The sequence below is a fragment of the Pongo abelii genome, chromosome 16, assembly GCF_028885655.2.
Source record: "Pongo abelii isolate AG06213 chromosome 16, NHGRI_mPonAbe1-v2.0_pri, whole genome shotgun sequence".
In the NCBI taxonomy this organism is placed as follows: domain Eukaryota; kingdom Metazoa; phylum Chordata; class Mammalia; order Primates; family Hominidae; genus Pongo; species Pongo abelii.
In genome coordinates this window covers 104,540,248-104,560,012 of record NC_072001.2, presented here as the reverse complement: position 1 = coordinate 104,560,012, position 19,765 = coordinate 104,540,248, and the positions used below count along the sequence as shown (strand labels likewise).

The 19,765-nt window shown below is 52.2% G+C and overlaps 1 protein-coding gene across 3 annotated transcripts in view; it reads left to right on the top strand.

Annotated features, from left to right (window-relative positions):
- PCSK6 (proprotein convertase subtilisin/kexin type 6) overlaps positions 1–19,765 on the top strand; it is a 188,749-nt gene that overhangs the window by 156,870 nt on the left and 12,114 nt on the right. For all 3 annotated transcript variants that reach the window (XM_024232758.3, XM_024232759.3, XM_063716323.1), the window contains 5 exons: positions 4,494–4,596; positions 5,901–6,097; positions 8,354–8,441; positions 12,539–12,642; positions 17,442–17,571. In XM_024232758.3, the coding sequence (XP_024088526.2) occupies positions 4,494–4,596; positions 5,901–6,097; positions 8,354–8,441; positions 12,539–12,642; positions 17,442–17,571 (622 nt within the window). The remainder of the gene's footprint in view (positions 1–4,493; positions 4,597–5,900; positions 6,098–8,353; positions 8,442–12,538; positions 12,643–17,441; positions 17,572–19,765) is intronic.

The following is a 19,765-nucleotide window of genomic DNA, read 5'->3' as shown; positions in this document are numbered from 1 at the left end:
TGCTTTAAGTTACCTAATATCTTCTGTGAAAAACAAATAACAAATGGAGAATTCCACCAACACATATCAAGTATAAATTATGGTCGATTCTATTTTAAATTTCTTCTACTATTCCTTTAAAATAGAGCATTGAATTATGTATGGACTAATCTGCTCTGTTTCCCCCTGTGATTTATAAACTGTGGCAAGATTCAGTAATTATTAATAAAGAACTGATTTTTTTTCTTAAAATCTGCTACTGACTTCAGCCTTGCACAATGGAACCTCACTGTAATACCATTCTGCAGTCCAGCAGTCTACTGAGCAGGGCTTAGGTGGAGAGAGGGGGTCTCCATGGGAAGGAGATGCATTCCTGGCTCTCAGGGAAGCCCCCTCAAGTCTCAGGGGTGAATGGGATGGGCAGACCAGAGACAGCGGGAGAGCCTATTCAGAGACCAGGACAGAGTGACAGAAGGTGAGAACCAGACGGTGCCAAAGTGTGGAAGCTAGAGGAGGAGGAGCCACGTTAGAGTCCAACACAAGGTCAGGTGGATATGAGACAGGGTGTGCGGAGCCGGCCATGGGCATGGTGCATTGGGAGTGACGGGCCAAGGCCAGTGGAGGCTGCACCTGGACGCTTTGGGCAAGAGAGCAGTTGCCAAGAAATAGAGGAGGTGAGCAAGGGGGACGAGGGAAGCCTAGGGAGTACTTGCAAATGGCCAGGGTCCCAGGACAGCAGCAGGCAAGATGGTCCCTGGAGAGGAAGGTTGAGGACCAGAGCATCTGGCTGAGAGAAAGGGCAGCAGCTGCAGTGGGCAGCGTGGGGCAAAAGGAAGATGTCAGTGCTGTGGTTCTGAAGGTGGACAACTTTGTGGTGACAGCTAGCCTGCTAGGCCAGAGCCGTCTGATGGCCAAAGTGCAGGTGGAGGCTGCCCCAGGGACTCCGCAGGGTGCTGAGAGCAGACCCTGGGCTGCCCCCACCGCAGAGACTGGGATTCAGCAGGTGTGGGATGCCTGGGGGTCTGCACCTGTAGCAACCACTCTTAGGTGCCTGCAGGCAGCGTGGGCTTAGGGAGCTGGCAGATACTGAAACCAGCGAGGATGGGAGCAGGCGGCAGGGAAGGGCTTGGGTTCCTGCAAGAGAATGGCTGGGAGGCCAGGGCAGTACTGGCACGGAAACACAGGGAAGCCTGGGCCTCAGGAAAGAAACCATCGTTGAGCAAAGGAAACGGAGTGGGCTGAGATCAGCTCAGGACACTGTGGTCATCCACACAGGACTGCAAGGGAAGCCAAGAACCCACGTGGCATTGTCTGGAAGACGGGGTTCCAGGACAGCTCCACAGGTACAGGAGCCAGTTCACAGGATGAGGGTGATGTCTGGAGCAGGACCATGTGTGCTCACAGGCTCAGCACATCTGTGCTTACTCGACAGGCTCAAGCAGAGGCCCAGAAGCCTCAGGTCACTTGCTCAGGGCACAGCAGTCAGGAAGGAAACCAGACTTGTGCTCAGTGTGCTCTTATTCTCGTGGGCACCTCTTGTCTGCAATTAATCGGCCCAAGTCTTGCATGCCTCTCGGGTCTGATACTGCTCCAGTGAGGTTCCAGTGTGCTGTTCTTGGATGGCGTGAACGGTGGAGAAGATGGCGATACCAAACTCTCCTATCCATCGGCAGTTGGTCTGAGCGCACAGTGGCGAAGCCTGTGGAGAACTGCAAGTTGCTTCTAACATTTATTTGTTTGTGTATTTTTTTTAAATCCGGGATTTCCTCCACAAAGGATTGAAGGTGGAGTTTTCAAATAAACCCGTGTCAGTCTAAGCCCATCTAGAGGGGCATCAGCCGCTAGCCAGGCTGTTCAGCACGTGAACGGAGCCCCCCTTGTATGAAGAGACCCCTGCTAGGAGTTACGGGAAGTGACACAAGAAGGCAGTGGGGCTTGGAGGAACTTTCACACTAATTGAGGCAAAGGGAAAAGCAGACATAAGTACAAATTGCAACACAAACATCATGCTCGCCCAGAGAACGAGCTACAGCTGGACCAGAACACGCTCAGGCAGTGGAGTGATTGGGACCACGTGGACAGCCAGGTGGATTTAATTTAAGAACGCTTCATGGGAGAGACGAATCTGGATATTTGGCTTTTAAACACAATTCAAGTCAACAGCCGTACTGGGGAGGTTTGTTTACAGATATTTATCTAGGCATGTCCGCCCTTGGATGGGCATTGTCTTAACCTGACCAGTGGGTGACCTCAATGCAGTGTGGGGGCTCTGCAGCTCTGTTGAATAGCCCCCAACCTTGCATTGGGCTCCTTGCAAAATTATTGAATAAGCTTTCCACTGCAAAGAGACCCCAGGAATGGAGGTGGGGGGTGTGAAGTCCATGCACCTGGACCAGCCGCTGGGACCACTGCTCCAGGACCCTCCCCAAGGCTGTCCCCCTCCGAGGACATCCTAGAACATTCTTTCTGGAGATGGTGAGAACATCTGCACTTTCCCTGTTCCTAGCCACCCTCCTCTCATCTGCTCAGCAAATAGTGATTGAGCACCTGCTCTGTGCCTAATGCCGGGAATCTAGCAGTGAACACACCGAACGAAGCCCTGCCCGCCCATCTCCCATTTCCTGTGCCTAGAAAGAGTGAAAAGATTGGTCTGCTGCCTCCCTGTCCCACTCCTGCCCTCATCTTCTTAAGATGAAGGAAATTGTTCACTTTATCAAGCAAGACAGACCTGCTGCCTCCTCAGGGAGAAGGCGCTGCAGGAAAAGGCAGGAGAGAAGTCCTTAAGTCACCACGACAGCCCCGCGCTCGCTGGGCCAGCTGCTAGGGTGGGAAGGCGAGAGCCCAGTGGCTGAGCTGGAGTTTTGGGCTCAATGGGTAATTTAAAGCAATGGTGCAGGAAGTGAGGATTTTGGAGGCTGTCCCCATAGATGACCCAGGATGAGGTGGGCAAAGAATCCAATCAGTTGGGAATTGATCCAAAATATTATAGTAAACCCTCTGGAGCTGGGGGGAGGAGTTTAGCAATGAGTTTTAGAAATGGTGGATGGCATCTGGAACCCAGGATACCAGCACCACCCAGGAACAGCATCTAGAGTGTCCTCGTGGATACACACAGCTCTGAAAGGGGTTCACAGTGGGAACCGGGACAGGCGAAGCCCCCCCAGTGAAAACTAGGGAAATAACACCAGAGAGCTTTCGGGGAGGGAAGCCGGCCTCACTGGGTCTAACACTGAGAAGGTCTGGAGACTTCAAGACGAGTGAAGAGGGCTTTGTGTGCCCCAGCAAAACCCCATTGTGGGCAGCAGAGAATGAGGACTTTTGTCTTTTCCTCAAGTCCCCACCAAATGAAGGTGGCCAGCAACTCACTAGTCTTTGCTCTTGAGCTCACTCCCCATCCCCTCTCATAACTCACACCTCGGAGGAGGAGGTTTTTCTTCCAGTAACTCAAAAGCCTTCACATGCCCCACTTAGTCCCTGTGTCTCAGAGCTGTCGGGGTCCCCTGGGCCATTTCCCAGCATAGGAGGGACAGGTGGGCAGTAGGCTGGAGTCCACCCCAGCTCTGGCTTCAGGCGTCACTCCTGCCGACCAGCGTGGGGAGGACCCCTGCAGTGTGCCCCGCCCCTGCCTGAGGGGTAGACCTTTAACACTGGGTTCATCTCTGGGATACCTGGGAAGGACCTAGAGGGTGAGGTTTGCTGGCGTCTACTCAGCTCCCCTGCAGTTCTCAGTTGTTTAGTTCTCAGTTGTTTTTCCAACAACACACCAGCCTCCAGAGTGAGAAGCTGGAGACCCCTGGGAACTTGAGGGAAGACACAGCTGCCGTCCCACCAAGGGCTCCAAGGAAAGCCTAAAAGGGATGTTCTGAAAGGGGCTCAGCCCTCAGCACAGAAAGCAGCAGTCCCCCCACCCTAGGACAGCACTGTCAAGCTCTGTCCCTGCCCCACCCCAGACCTGCCCAGCGACAGCCCCACCAGGCGGTCCTGAGCACGTGGAGATCCATCCCCATTCCCACCACAGCAAGTTGTGGGGGGAGCTACCTAATTCCTCCTAGCTCATCAGCTTGCCAGCAGCTCCCCCGACACTCAGCACCCCCTCTTGTGTTGCTCTGTCCTCCACGTGGAAGTCAAAGGTGCTGGCTGGACCCAGCATGATGACGGGTGCAAGTGAGTGAATGAAACGGCTGTTCCAGCCTCTCACTCCCCGTTACCCCTCCAGGCTCTCACAAGCCCCATCTCCTCCCTGCTCCGGGTGGCATACCCACCGTGCATGTTTCACTCCTCGTGCCATCCCTGTCTAGAGTGCTCAGATTGACACTGGAGCCCAGCAAGGCTCAGCTGTGCCTATTACCCACAGGGACGGCTGCTCCCACCTTGTCTGGCCGTCCAGCCCCAGCGGGGCCTGGGAGCATCTCCCAACCCTGCCAAGCTGCGATATCCTGGCACAGGGATCCACGGGACTGCAGTAGATGGAGAAGGCATCTCTCTGGATGAAAGGCAATGCTTGTTTCTTTAAGGTGTGTGCCATCCGGAGTGTGGCGACAAAGGCTGTGATGGTCCCAGTGCAGACCAGTGCTTGAACTGCGTCCACTTCAGCCTGGGGAGTGTCAAGACCAGCAGGTAATGCGTGTCCCACAGCCCTGTGTCTCACCACTCAGTGACTTTCCGGTTGTATCCTTAGCGCCTCCATGTCCTGATGCCCCAGTTAGGAGTTAATGTAGCACCCCCAAGCAATCATCACACTGAAGTTAACTGCTTTGGAGGTTTTAAATTTTTAGTAACTTGGCATTCCTGTCATGCAAGTCATACATGTCCATTATGGAGAAATCAGAAGCTGTTGCACATTGGCGTCCGTGCTTATAAAGCCTTTTCTATCCATGTTGTCAAAGAGAAATGGGTCATGTTGGGCATGCCAGGGCCGCCCCAGAGGGCCTGGAGACGGATGCGATTCACAGACCAGCTGGGGGAACATGGCTCTTGGACAGGCTGAAGCCTGTTCATGGTCTTTCTTTCAGTGTCTCTGGACTCTGGTTGGGTGTGGGGCTTTCACAGAAGCTCTCCTGGCACCTCCCCAGAGAGCCCATGAGGCTGAGTTTACCCCGAGAGGGGATATCGGGAGCTCTGAGCTGGGACCCCAGGTATATGGCCAGTTGCCCGGTTCAGGCTGACCCTTCTGTGATGAGTGTGCCCTCCTGTGTGGCCTGCAGTCAGGCCCTGAGCTCTGTCCACTGAGCTCCTCCAGCTCCTGGCATCACCACTTTCTCAAATTCTCTTCCCTGCCAGTCCTGCAGCTGCTCTGTTGTCCATTCTCATTTCACAAACTTCCCTGAGCACCCATTATGCCCTGCACGTGCCAGGCCTCAGAGGCCACCATGACAGGACACTGCTAGGCTCCCCAAAGGCGTGGGTGACAGATGTACCCACCAACCACTGGTGCACACCCGTGAGGGCTCAGGCACGGGTGCGGCCCTGCAAGGTGGAGCCAGGTGCCCATGTGGCTCTCGTGGCATCCTCGAGCTCCCGGCCACAGTGCACTCACTGGCCAAAGTGCAAAGGCTGCCACCCTGCGGGCCTCACTGCCCACAAGACTCACTCCCTGAGGGCGCCCGAGAGAGGGTTTTGCCAGAGCCAACAGTTCCAAAAGTCAAATACCAACCTCACGATGCCCTTGGGAAACCATGCGCACCCTCAGGACCTTCCAGTGGGGCCAGCTTTGAAAAGAAAGGATTCCCAGGTTCTATGCAAGGCCTCCAGCCTCTCCACCTGTGTACGTAGGAACCTCAGAACTGCACTCACCAAGACAAAGGGCATCATGTTTGACATTCACTCCTGAAGCCTTCATTTCCTCAGAGGAAGCAAAGGGGCAGGCATGGGGCTGGGGCTGGGTTGGCAAGGCCCTCACCCTCCTGCCTTTGCTCCTACAGGAAGTGCGTGAGTGTGTGCCCCTTGGGCTACTTTGGGGACACAGCAGCAAGACGCTGTCGCCGGTGCCACAAGGGGTGTGAGACCTGCTCCGGCAGAGGTGCGACACAGTGCCTGTCTTGCCGCCGCGGGTTCTATCACCACCAAGAGATGAACACCTGTGTGACCCTCTGTCCTGCAGGATTTTATGCTGATGAAAGTAAGTGGCATGTTTGTGGGCACAAGAACTGATGAGCAAGCCCCAACTTTCTGGGCCCGTGTCCTCTCTCCTGGGAGAATTTCCCAGCCTTCTGCTCCCTGTGTATTTTGTTGTTCTGAGTAAGGACTTTCAACAGGGGAAGGAGGCAGAGACGATGAAATCAAAGCACCCAGACCTGTTAGTTAATAGCACTTCACCCACAGACCTGGCCAGAAGAAGTTCCCAGTGATGCTGAGAGACATCCTGGCTGTCCAGGGAATTTCACCCACCTGCACCAGAGTCAGCGTCCACTACTGAGCAAGGGCAGAGGGGTGGCTAGGGCCAGCCACTCTTGAACTCAGTCTGATTTCAGGTACCAGAAGAGGAGGTCCTGCTGTCTGTGCTGTAATTTCTCCTCCAGGAAAGACTATGCCATCAGCTTCTCTGTAACACAAGATGTGTGCACTGGGTGTGGGTCAGGGCATATGGGATTGGCGGTCAGAGCTGGGGGAGAGCCCTCCTCAGCAGAGCTGCGGAGATGAAATTGGGATTTAAGTGTGGGCAGAAGGTTTGCAGACCTCCAGGAATGAAAAGGAGCTGCTGACCAACGTCAGCTGGGCTAGGAAGGGATGGGTTTGTCTTTGCGGGGCATTTCACAGGTGGCACCCACACCACTGAACACTAGACAGGCGGTGTTTTCCTCGTCCTACAGATGGGGAATCAAAGCTGAGCAAGGGCAAAGGCCACAACTAGTCATGATGGAGGTGGGACTCGAACTCAGAGCCACAAGGCCAGGTGTCTTGCTGTCCTGCTGTCCCAGGAGGGTGGGGGGATGGACAGGAGTTCTAGGCCCAAGACCCCATGCCATGTTTTAGTAATTCACCTCGCCCTGGGAGACAGAAAAGCAGGGCTTGGGTTAAATTGACGGGGGATAGTTCTCAAACACATTAAAGAAGCTACCGTTTGGCACTCGTGGTCTTCCGGGTAGCAGGCCTCCCCACAGCCCTCCTCTCTGGGCCCTTGCTGCTCAGGATGGGTCATGGATCCGGCCTGTCAAGGCACGGCTGTTACGCCTGTGGACAAGATCCAGGAAATCTTTAAAGACGTATAAAGCCATCAAATAACAAGACTCCCTTTTTTTTTTTTTTCCGAGATGGAGTCTCGCTCTGTCTCCCAGGCTGGAGTGCAGTGGCATGATCTCAGCTCACTGCAACCTCTGCCTCCTGGGTTCAAGCAATTCTCCTACCACAGCCTCCTGAGTAGCTGGGCTTACAGGCCTGCACCATCATGCCCAGCTAATTTTTTTGTATTTTTAGTAGAGACGGGGTTTCACCATGTTGGTCAGGCTGGTCTCAAACTCCTGACCTCAAATGATCCATCTGCCTTGGCCTCCCAAAGTGCTGGGATTACAGGTGTGAGCCACCTCACCCGTCCCAGACTCCCTTTAGAGGGGAAACAAAAAGTCATGCAAGACACATTTCACAGCCTTTGCAAACGCTTGCCCTGGGCTGCCAACCAGACCTTTGCAAAGGACGGAGGCACCTTCATCCCCACCCCCTTCCCAAGGGCACAATTGGCCGCCCTTCTTCACCCCGACATCCTCACTCAGCACCTGCTTTATGGCATATGATGCCACCTGTGGGGGCCCTGAGGGGGACACGCGCAGGTGCGACAAGCAGCCGTTAGCTCCCAGGCCCAGAGCACCCCAGCCACTTAGGAGTGGTGCTTGGTGGTGTTTCATGAGGCGCCAACCCAGATAATAACTTATGACATTACAGGTGGGAGTTGGGGTGACCCAGAACTTCCCCAGGAGGCACGCTGACTCGCCATAGGTTCCTGTCTCATCATCTAGAGCAGCCAGATCTTCATACATAGGTTTCCCTGAGAAAGCACTGTCGGGGGCAAGCGGCAGCCTCAGGCTCCCCAACCCCCACCTGCTCACACCTGGCCACGTTTATGAAGATTTCCACCTCGTTAAACTCTACTCAGCCTGCCAGGAATTGGCCTCCATCCCTGTTGAAATAAGCAGAACCACCTCAGAGGCCTGGTGGTTGTCTGAGGACCTTAATTTACCTCAGAAAGGGGAGGTGAGAAATCTGTGACCCCCACACCAGGTACAAGCGGCCTCTGGCTGCTTTATTTCCACCCATTCCGGAGGTGGACTCGGGGAACAGCCCACCTGCACCCCCGCTTTGAAATGCCGGGGGCCTGCTTGCCCAGATTTCATTCCTGTCAGTGCCGTCCCTTCTCTTTTCTTATCTTGCTATTTTTCTCCAGGTCAGAAAAATTGCCTTAAATGCCACCCAAGCTGTAAAAAGTGCGTGGATGAACCTGAGAAATGTACTGTCTGTAAAGAAGGATTCAGGTAAAACCCCCTCGAAACCTGAGGAATGCCAGGGCGGTGGCGCTGCTTTGAGTATGTTATGGATTTACTACGTTTGTGCATTTCTCCTAAAAGCTGAACTGCCAGAGGCCCAAAGCCATTGAGGGTAAAGATTCTGAGTCCTGGAAATTGTGTGTCCACTTAGAGATGGCTGTGTAGGATGGAAAGGGAGAGGATGGGTGGAATCTCTGTGTTTTACACAACATGGGCGAATTGGGCAAAGCAGCACTTGATCACATCACATACAGCACAGGGCTGTGCCCAGATCCGCCTCCTTTCGCTCCAGCACCTGCTCCAGTTCCCCTCGCTGTCTGGGCCGGGGGTGGGCTGTAGCAGCTCACCCACCCTCTCTCGTCTGCGTCCCTCGGTCTTCTCTTTTTCTCCCAGCTCCTGACATCTTCACTGCTTCCTGAGGGTGCTCTTTACATTCCTGGTTCTCCCTGTTCATCAGGCTCAGCCCCATAAAGCTCAGCATGCATTTTCTTTAAAATCATTCTACTGGGTTAATGATTGTTCTTGGAATATTTTGAAATGTTTCTTCAGCCCATTTAATGCAATCAAACTGCATTTAATGCAATCAAATATACATTACCTGTTCTTCCGAATTGCTGTCTAAAATCTTAGAACATTCTGTTCAAAATTTTTTGGGGGACACTCCCATAGTACGGAGACTAGCACCATGGTCCACACTGGAAGGATCACCTCATGTTCAGATGCAGGTTCTGATGCAGCGGGTCTGGGTAGAGCCCACAACTTTGCATTTCCGCAGGCTGGCAGTGATGAGGATGCTGCGGTCCAGGCAGGGAGCTGCTTTTGCAGGGTGAGGCGGTGGAGGGCTGCAACACACCCCCAGCGCCGTCTCCCTTCTCAAATGCTGTGAGGACTGGAATTCTCCATAGAAGAAGTTTCTTTTTTGGAGTAAAGAACAAAGGAAGAAAACTTACTGAGCATATCTTCTCTTATTCCAGGGGCTTGCACCAATGTTGCCTCATTTAATCTTTGCAGCAACCTGTGAGGTAGACATAATTCTTGCTCGCATTTTACAAACAGGGGAGATGAAGTTTCCTCAGGAGGCACTATCCTACTGCCTTCATTTCCTTCAGCCTGCCCCTTTCTTCCAGATCAGAGTACTGGGGAGAAGAGGACCCCAAGCAGCCAGGAGTCCAGGAGAGGGAAGGCAAAGCAAGGCTCCCAAAGTCATGCATCACATCTGCTGTCATTTAAACCTGTTGGCTGGACAAGGCAGGATTAGGAGTGAAAGGATGAACTGCCCCAGGAAAGGGATCCCCCAAAGATAAAAGAGTTGGAAGAGGAAGGAGACATTCAGCTGGCGGCCTGGGAGAGGCCAGCTTTGATGTCCCAGGCTCTGCAGGTCAGGCAGCCCAGGAGTGGATCCTCAACCCAGGCTGGTAGCTGGGGGTATCAGGAAGAGGAGGCTCTGTGTTCCCAGCTCCCTGGAACCTGCCTGTTTCCCAGCAGAGAAGTGCTGAGGGATCCTCGGAAATGCATTTATGCATCCTGTCCCATCCTGTAGGAGAGGGAAATCGGATAGTCAATTTAGGAATAGTGTGCTAAAGAGAAAATGCACACAGTAGCCCCGCCACATAGAAGCAGCGGTTCCATCACTGACGAGCTTTCAGAGAGGCATGCAAACTCCAGACACATCGCCAGCCGGCAGCCACAGAAAGCTTCCGTTTATTGCCCAATATCCTCTTAAGCTGTGACTTCAAATCACTGCAGTCATGTTAAAGCAGCAGGAGAGCAGCCGAGCCGCCGCCTCTGGCCATCCATCTCTTCAGGGGGATCAACACAGGAAAGGTTTGCAGGGGAATGTCAGTTATTAAAGACGTGATTTAACTGCCATTCGCAGTGGGCATGGCACCATGAAGAGGAAGGGTGCTGGGTGGGTGTCCGCCATCTATGCAGAGGAGCTTGCCAACATACAGACGTCTTCCTGCTAAACGCAGGTGTAAGAGATAGGAAAAGACAGTGTTTTCTCCTACTCTTGCACACAAAATACAACACACTTCACCTCTGGTAGCCAAAACGTGTGGGTTTTTCCCCACACACCAAGCAGTTCTCCAGTGAACTGTAAGATATATATAATAAATATATAGCTCAGGCTGAACGCGGTGGTTTACACCTGTAATCCCAGCACTTTGGGAGGCCGAGGCAGGCAGATCACCTGAGGCTAGGAGTTTGAAACCAGCCTGGCCAACATGGCGAAACCCTGTCTCTACTAAAAATACAAAAATTAGCCAGACATGATGGTGTACACCTGTAATCTCAGCTACTCAGGAGGCTGAGGCAGGAGAATCACTTGAACCTGGGAGGTGGAGGTTGCAGTGAGCTGAGATCGTGCCACCGCACTCCTGCCTGGGTGACAGAATGGGATCCTGTCTCAAAAATAAATAAATAAAAAATAAATAGCTCAATTCTGACACACTAGATAGTGTCAGATCCTACAAATTGAGGGCTCAGCCCAAGACTGCCCCGCTTTGATGCCAGTCACGAGTCCCACATGGTGACCTGAGCTTCTGAATGACCAGCTACAAATCGGATTTCCCATGATCCCCTCCTTGGGTTCGATTAATTGGCTAAAGCAGCTCACAGGGAAAGACTTTACTTACATGTGCCCATTTATTACAAAGGATATGACACACATTCAGATAAGAGATGCAGAGGGTGAGGTTTGGAAGGGTTGAACGCTGGACCTTCCACCCCTATGGGGCTGGGCTGTGCTACGCTCCCAGGATGTGGATGTGTTCTTGTTCACCAACCCAGAGCTCTCCAAACCCTGACCTTTTGGGTTTTTATGGAGGTTTTGTTACATAGGCATGATTGATTACATCATTGGCCTTTGGTGATCAATTCAGCCTTCGGCCCCTCTCACCTCCCAGGAGGGAGGTCAGAGTAGTAGGGCTAAAAATTCCAAAGCTCTGTTCAATGGTTGGTTCCCTGGCAGCCAGCCCCTGTCTAGAGGCTACCAGGAACACCCAGCTATCAGTTATTAAAGACATTTAGCACTTTGGTAATTCCAAGGGTTTTAGGAGCTGTGTGCCAGGACAAAGACCAAACATACATTTCTTTTTTTTTTTCCTTTTTCTTTTCATATATTTTTTATTATAAATCCCAGTGTCATAGCAGGAGTCTCCGGATCTGACAGATGCACCCCAGAGCCCTTGCTCAGTATGTTTAGTGGCAAACCCATTTAGAACATGTACATCACAGATCGTACACAGTATAATCTCAGGAACTAAAGAGATAATAGTAGGTGATATTGATTCACACTGCTGTGTGCCAGACACTGAAATGTTTATGGGGATTAGCTCATTGAGTCCTCCAAGCAACTTTATGATGTAGAAACCAATTAACAGGAAGGGAAACAGAGATGCTTGGGGTCGAACACTGGGAAGTGGCAGAAGCCATCCACGTGGGTGGTCTAGCTCAGCATCTGTGCCTTTGTCCAGCACTCGGCTGACTGGAGTGAAGTGAGGGCAAGCACAAATGGGGTGAAAGAGGAAGGCAGGAGCTGCATCTGACAGGCCTGCTAGGGCTGCAGAGGGCATCTTATTTCAAGTTCATTGCGAAGCTGCAGAAGGTTTCAAGGTTTGAAGCAAGAGAGAGGCAAGAGCGGGTTGGGGTTCAGGGCCAGCCTTGCAGCCGACAGCCCCGTCAAACGCCATAAATGCCAACACTTCAAGAGGGACTTGACACTGAGACTGAGCTAGCATGCCACCAGTGATGACCCACACAGCTCCACTTCTCTTCATGGGGTTTGGATTCAAGTTGGAGAAATGACTATAAGGAAAAGCTATCACTGGGTCAAGGACGGAGCCCAGCGCCTGCTGCCTGATGATGGGAGCTTGGCTTCCCAGGCCCTCATGGCCATTGCTGCTGGGCCCCCAGTGGACTGCGGGTTGGCTTTCCCAGCTTTCCTTAGCTGAGAACTTTCAGTGACACAAAGAACTGTGCCTCAGCCACTTACATCTCCTCTTGGGAAAGGTGTTAGAGGGCAAGTCATAATCTAATTAGACTTTTGGAATGGATGTGGAAATCTGCCTCTTTCTTTTCAACAGCCTTGCACGGGGCAGCTGCATTCCTGACTGCGAGCCAGGCACCTACTTTGACTCAGAGCTGATCAGATGTGGGGAATGCCATCACACCTGTGGAACCTGCGTGGGTGAGTTCACCACCTGCGGAGGCCTCGAGGCCTCGGGCCAGCGTCACCCAAGCGTAGGCTAGCTGCCTTGAGCCTGAGAAAGCCCTAGGACTTCGTGGGCTTCTGCATTTATTGCAGCATTAAAATGCAAAGGCAAAACAAGGTACAAAGGCCCTACCAGGGACTGGGGGCAGGGAGAGTGGAGATTTAATGTTTAATGATTGCAGAGTCTCAACTTGAGAAATGACAGTTCTTCTAAGGATAGATGCTGGCGATGGTTACGTAACAGTGTGAATGTACTTAATGCTGCTGAACCGTGTACTTAAAAATGGCTGAAATGGTAAATTTTATGTACATTGCAGTGGCTCATGCCTATAACCCCGGCACTTAGAGAGGCAGAGGTGGGAGGATAGCTCGAGCCCAGGAGCTCAGGACCAGCCTGGGCAGCAAAGCTGTGAGACCCCGTTCTCCACAAAAGGAAAATGTTTTGTTGGAAATTTTTTTTAAAACCATGTTTTTAAATTTCAAACAAAATCCCAAAACAATGCAAAGGCCTACTTTGAACACACAGCCTGAGTTTCTTATTAGAAACCCAGCCAGGCAGTGGCTTATTTCAGACGGGGAAAGGGATAAGGGATGCTCAACCACTCCTAAGCCATCTTGTCTCAGAGCTCAGCTCTTGCTGTGGAACGGCGTGGACAGAAACACACCACCATAAACATTGAGAGGGCTTTGGGAGAGGCGGGAATGGATCCAGGTGGGGATGGGGATGTTTTCAAACATAGCCTTAGTTCTTTGTGCCTATCTTCACTTATTTTGAACATTTTGTTCAAAGAGGAAAAGAATTCTATAAACAATTTTACATGTATTATAATTCCCCACAAAGATGATGGCACAGGTGTCTCCCAGGCACAGTTTTTATGTGGAATAGCAGAGAATTCATTCATTTTATTGGATTTTGTTTTGCAGAGCTATTTGCACAAGTAAATTGAAGTGCACCATCAGTCTGTGGGCTCAGATATGTTTTGGGTTAAGTTTTCTCCTCTCTCCTTTCTGTCCTTGGTACTTTGGTCCTTTCTAAGAAACTCACATCATATGAGTTTTTTCTGCAGTAATAATTTAAGAATTAAGTTTCTACTGGCCGGGCAAAGTGGTTCACGCCTGTAATCCCAGCACTTTGGGAGGCCAAGGTGGGTGGATCACCTGAGGTCAGGAGTTCAAGACCAGCCTGGCCAACATGGTGAAACCCCATCTCTACTAAAAATACAAAAATTAGCCGGGTGTGGTGGCGGGCACCTGTAATCCCAGCTACTGGGGAGGCTGAGACATGAAAATCGCTTGAAACCGGGATGTGGAGGTTGCAGTGAGCTGAGATCACACCCCTACATACTTCAGCCTGGGTGACAGAGTAAGACTCTGTCAAAAAAAACCAGAATTAAGTCTCTGCTAAATCAGTTTCCATGATACTACTGTGCCTCAGAAATGCTGCAGAATGGGCACACCCCTCCCCATGTGGCCGGCCATGAGCACCCCATGCAGCTCCCTGCCGTATGTCCTGGAATAGACAGACCTGATGAACAAGGCTGTGGCCAAGGCCGGTGTCCTCCTGTGATTGCCAGACTGACCTCAGACCGCCCAGGGGAGACATGTCCTCCTCAGTTCCCTCCTGGGACAGCCCTCAAGGCCACAGTGCTCAGCATCTGGATGGGTTCCACCCACTGGCAGCTCAGCAGATTTCCCTAGCAGTTTGCCTGTCACCTTTTTGTCTATTATTTTTATTGTTTCTTTGACTTATTTAGCCCAAATTGATTAGGAAGCATCATTGATGTTGCTTATTTAAATTTCATCGTCACTTGAATCCATAACATTCAGGCATACAGTTTTGCAATGCTTTGATTTCAATAATTCACTTTCTTTCTTTGAGTCCCCAGATTGCCTGATGGCAAAAAGCTTTATAGAGTCCCTTGGAATTCTCATCTCAAACCAGTGACTTCTCCATCACTTCAGCTATTAAATTCATTGGTGAGCAGGTGCTCAGCTCTAGGAGGTCTCCCCTGCACCCTATGCCCTCTGGCCTGGGGTTCTTTCTAAGCTCCTGGGAACGTGTACATCTATCCCCTGGCAGCCTCTTGGGAGACAGACCTCATTTTCCTCCTCTGAGTCACTGGAGGCTTCTTGCTCCATGTCAGGTGTGGACCTCATTGGAGGCAGCTGTTCTCAGCTGCCCACTTCCTGTGCCCTGGAGACCCAGGTCCACCTGGCATTCCCCTCCCTGTTCCCATTCAGTGATCACTGCAGCCCACCACCCACCCAGGGGCCTGGGCACAGTCGTGGGGAGGGTCGGAGTCAGGCATGGGTGCTTGGGGTTAGGGCATGGTGGAATCTGTCCCCACCCTTGGCTCACAGTGCTCCAGTGCACTTGGCAGGCAACTCGATCGAGATGAGCCTCTCATCCTCCTGAGTCCAGGTGCCCCGTATGTCCTGGCATGGAGGTTGTAATCCTTCAGGGCTGCTGGCACAGCTGGGTTAATGCAGTGGCCCCGTGGGATGCGACTTACCCACCTGGGGCATGGCATGTGGATTAGCAGCTGACAGCCTGCAGGGCACACACATACCAAGTTGCGGGGCAGTGCCCCAAGCAACTGTGACGGTCAGCCCTCATGCGTGAGCATCCCGTGCCTGAGACGGCACTAGTTGAAACAGCAAATGAGAAACACTACAACAGACAGAGAGATTCAAAAGAAAGGAAAATGCTCTCTGTTTTAGTCCCTGTCATGGCACATTTTTCCAGCTTTTTGAACAAAGGCTCCATATTTTCACTTTATACTGGGCCCCGCAAATGACATAGCAGGTCCTGTATAAGCACAGCCCATTCTGCTCTTATTGCTATGATTGTGGGTGCTTTTAAAGTGTTCAAAGTCTATAGAGACTTGCGACTTAATGGAATCCTTAAAAGACTTCCACTGAGTTATGAAATTCATATTTTTTAGTAGTTGAGAAATAGCTCGCTTAGAAAATCAACCCACTTTAACAGCTTTTTTATTGTGGTAAAATACACATCACATAAAATTTACCATCTTGACTATTTTTAGGCATACAGTTCAGTGGCATTAAGTGAATTTACATTTGTGTGCCACTATCTCCAAATAAATGTGTTTTAACAACTTTGAAGCTTAATACATTGAGCATTAAACTAAGTACAAACAAGAACAAGCTTTCTTTCCCACTTTGGAGGCTCCGCAGGTGTTAAGGACCCTGGTGCTGGAGGAAGGATAGTGGGGAAGACGGGTTCAGCAGGTGAGGCACAAGAGGTACAACAGCAGGCCCTGAACAGCTCCCAAACCCCACTCAGAGTGGCACCCCGCCTTGTGCACGAGACCCACCCACCAGATGCTCCCAGAGATCAGCGATGGGGAGGGGCGGCGTTGGCCAAAGCGAAGAGCAGCCTCTGCTCCAGAACAACATAAACCAGGCAGAGTCCCGACCCTGGGGGGCAGCTCTTCCACCGCACCTCAGGAAGAGAGGGAGACACCCGCCATGAAGACGGTGGTCCTCAAGAGGCCCCTTGAGGGCCCTACATCTGCCTCCTGCTCAAAACCCTGTAGCCTTCTCAGCTTCACTCTTCCTGACTCTCAAAGGAGGAGCTTCTCCTGCATGAGCTCAGAATTCCCTCCCAGGCTCCCAGCTGCGGTTCTGAGGTGTGGAGCCAGCCCCAGAGCCCAGGGCCTTGTGCTTGAGCCCTCCAGGCTCCGGAACCTCTGCAAAGGGGTTTTCCCTTGACGCAGTGAGAGGCCCCATCTGAGTCCAGAGCAGACTGCAAGACCTCAATCTAAGACACAATCGAACTGAAGCAGTTGTGGGGAGATTTACTTGGGCATTGTGATTATCACAGAGCCCCTGAGATAATTTCCTCCCTGCCTGTAACCCTCTCTGCTGTCGGTCAGTGGCCACCTCACTGCCCCTCTCTGACGTCCCATCAGATGCTCCCTGGAGACACCTGGCCCAGAGGAGGTGCTATCTAGTCATCGTGTCCAACATCTCACCCAGGTCGACAGGTCGTCCTCGGACCCTGAGCCAACCTGAAGGTTTTCCTCCATGACTCGTGGCCCTTTGCTCAGAACTGTTGTCTCTTCGAGTCCCTCCTCCCTGCCCTATAAACCCTTAGTCTTAGGCATTTTTTCCCTATTGTGGAAAACGCCCTGGCTGTACACACCAAATACCTGTCAACACCATTCCCAAAGATCTCTTCTTTCATCTTCCCACGTCATCTTCTGCAGCATTCTGTGCAATGGAAGAGCCACAAATGCAGGCCACGGACGCAATTTGAAGTTGCCTAGTAACCATATCTTAAACAGTCAAACGAAACAGGCAAAAATAATTTTAGTAACATATCCTATTCAACCTAATGTGTCTAAAATATTGCCATTTCAACATGTATCCATATAAAAAATAAATGAGCTGTTTTATATTTTTCATATGAAGACTTTGGCACTGGATTTCCAAGTGTTCAGGGAGCAGAAGTGGGCCTAGGCCTGTTGGAAACAGGACCCATCATCGTGGCATGGCCAGTGGGCAGGTGTGCTCCCTCTGAGATCATCTCATGCCTTGATGTCCTCGTCTGTGAAATGGGGATGGCGATGCCCACCTCCTGGGAGTGGATGAGGATGGCCCAGCTCACAGAACCTGGGAAATGGCAGCTGTGGTGGTGGCCTGGGGGGTCCTCAGTGGTACCCCTGATCTCACAAGGCCCTGAAGCAGGCGTGGGGCATGGTCTTCTGCCAGCCATCCCTGATACCTGCTTCTTTTCCTGTATCTCTCAGGGCCAGGCAGAGAAGAGTGCATTCACTGTGCGAAAAACTTCCACTTCCACGACTGGAAGTGTGTGCCAGCCTGTGGTGAGGGGTTCTACCCAGAGGAGATGCCGGGCTTGCCCCACAAAGTGTGTCGAAGGTACGGTCCTCCTGGCGGGGAACGGCAGGCAGCTGTGTCCAGCAAAGGAGTGGTTGGAGGGCAGAGTCTGGCCGGGGGAGGGCATGTTGCATCACCCCACTATGGACAGGAGCCCATTTACAGAGCTGGTTAGGGGCCTTCGTCCGTTTGTTCACTGAATGCATATTTGTTGGGTCCCTGCTGTGGGCCAGACACTGTGCAGCAACGGGATAGGTTGGGAAGCAGAATAGCAAGGTGCTCACACCCCAGTGGTGGATTACGCGGGATGCCCCTGCCCATGTCATGCTCAGCATGCATCTTTGCACTGTCGATAATCAGAGAAACCATGTTTTGGGTTAAAAAAAAATTTTTTTTTGGAGACACAGTCTCACTCGGTCACCTAGGCTGGAGTGCAGTGGTGTGACCTCAGCTCACTGCAACCTCTGCCTCTGGGGTTCAAGCAATTCTCATGCCTCAGCCTCCCGAGTAGCTGGGACTACAGGCACCCACCACCTCACCCAGCTAATTTTTTGTATTTTTAATAGAGATGGGGTTTCACCATGTTGGCCAACCTGGTCTCAAACTCCTGGCCTCAAGTGATATGCCCACCTCAGCCTCCCAAACTGCTGGGATTACAGGTGTGAGCCAACATGCCCGGCTTAAAAAAATTTTTTTAGTTAGGTACTTTTGAGAAAGTAAAAAGATCCTGACAATTTCCTCATTCTAAAGCTGTTTTCTGCACAATCAATGCGCATGTATTCCACCTTTCCTATCCTCCTTTCCGGAATGCTCCCTCCCGTGCGTCCGTCCACAGAGTCACCATCCTTCTTTGATGGCCCTGGACCCTTCTGTTGTTGGACATGAGCTGTTAAAGGAGGAGCTGTTTGCTCTGGTCTCCTCTTTTCTGGCTGAATATTGCCCTATGTTGGGAGATCATGAACTCAGGACCCAGAACAGGGCAGGGCAACCTGTCTTATTCAGGGTGGGAACAACATTGAGGAGTTTGAACGGACCTGTGAGGGGGTGATGATGGGTGTGAGCTGTGAGGTGTGATGATGGGGTGGGCTGTGAGGGTGTGATGATGGGGTGGGCTGTGAGGGTGTGATGATGGAGTGAGCTGTGAGGGTGTGATGATGGGGTGAGCTGTGAGGGTGTGATGATGGGGTGGGCTGTGAGGGTGTGATGATGGGGTGTGAGCTGTGAGGGTGTGATGATGGGGTGAGCTGTGAGGGTGTGATGATGGGGTGGGCTGTGAGGGTGTGATGATGGGGTGTGAGGGTGTGATGATGGGGTGTGAGGGTGTGATGATGGGGTGGACTGTGAGGGGGTGATGATGGGTGTGAGCTGTGAGGTGTGATGATGGGGTGGGCTGTGAGGGTGTGATGATGGGGTGGGCTGTGAGGGTGTGATGATGGGGTGGGCTGTGAGGGTGTGATGATGGGGTGGGCTGTGAGGGTGTGATGATGGGGTGGGCTGTGAGGGTGTGATGATGGGGTGGACTGTGAGGGTGTGATGATGGGGTGTGAGCTGTGAGGGTGTGATGATGGGGTGAGCTGTGAGGGTGTGATGATGGGGTGGGCTGTGAGGGTGTGATGATGGGGTGGGCTGTGAGGGTGTGATGATGGGGTGTGAGCTGTGAGGGTGTGATGATGGGGTGAGCTGTGAGGGTGTGATGATGGGGTGTGAGGGTGTGATGATGGGTGTGAGCTGTGAGGGTGTGATGATGGGTGTGAGCTGTGAGGGTGTGATGATGGGGTGAGCTGTGAGGGTGTGATGATGGGGTGTGAGGGTGTGATGATGGGTGTGAGCTGTGAGGGTGTGATGATGGGGTGAGCTGTGAGGGGGTGATGATGGGGTGAGCTGTGAGGGGGTGATGATGGGGTGTGAGGGTGTGATGATGGGTGTGAGCTGTGAGGGTGTGATGATGGGGTGAGCTGTGAGGGGGTGATGATGGGGTGAGCTGTGAGGGGGTGATGATGGGGTGAGCTGTGAGGGTGTGATGATGGGGTGAACTGTGAGGGTGTGATGATGGGGTGAGCTGTGAGGGTGTGATGATGGGGTGGGCTGTGAGGGTGTGATGATGGGGTGGACTGTGAGGGTGTGATGATGGGGTGGGCTGTGAGGGTGTGATGATGGGGTGTGAGGGTGTGATGATGGGGTGGGCTGTGAGGGTGTGATGATGGGGTGGGCTGTGAGGGTGTGATGATGGGGTGAG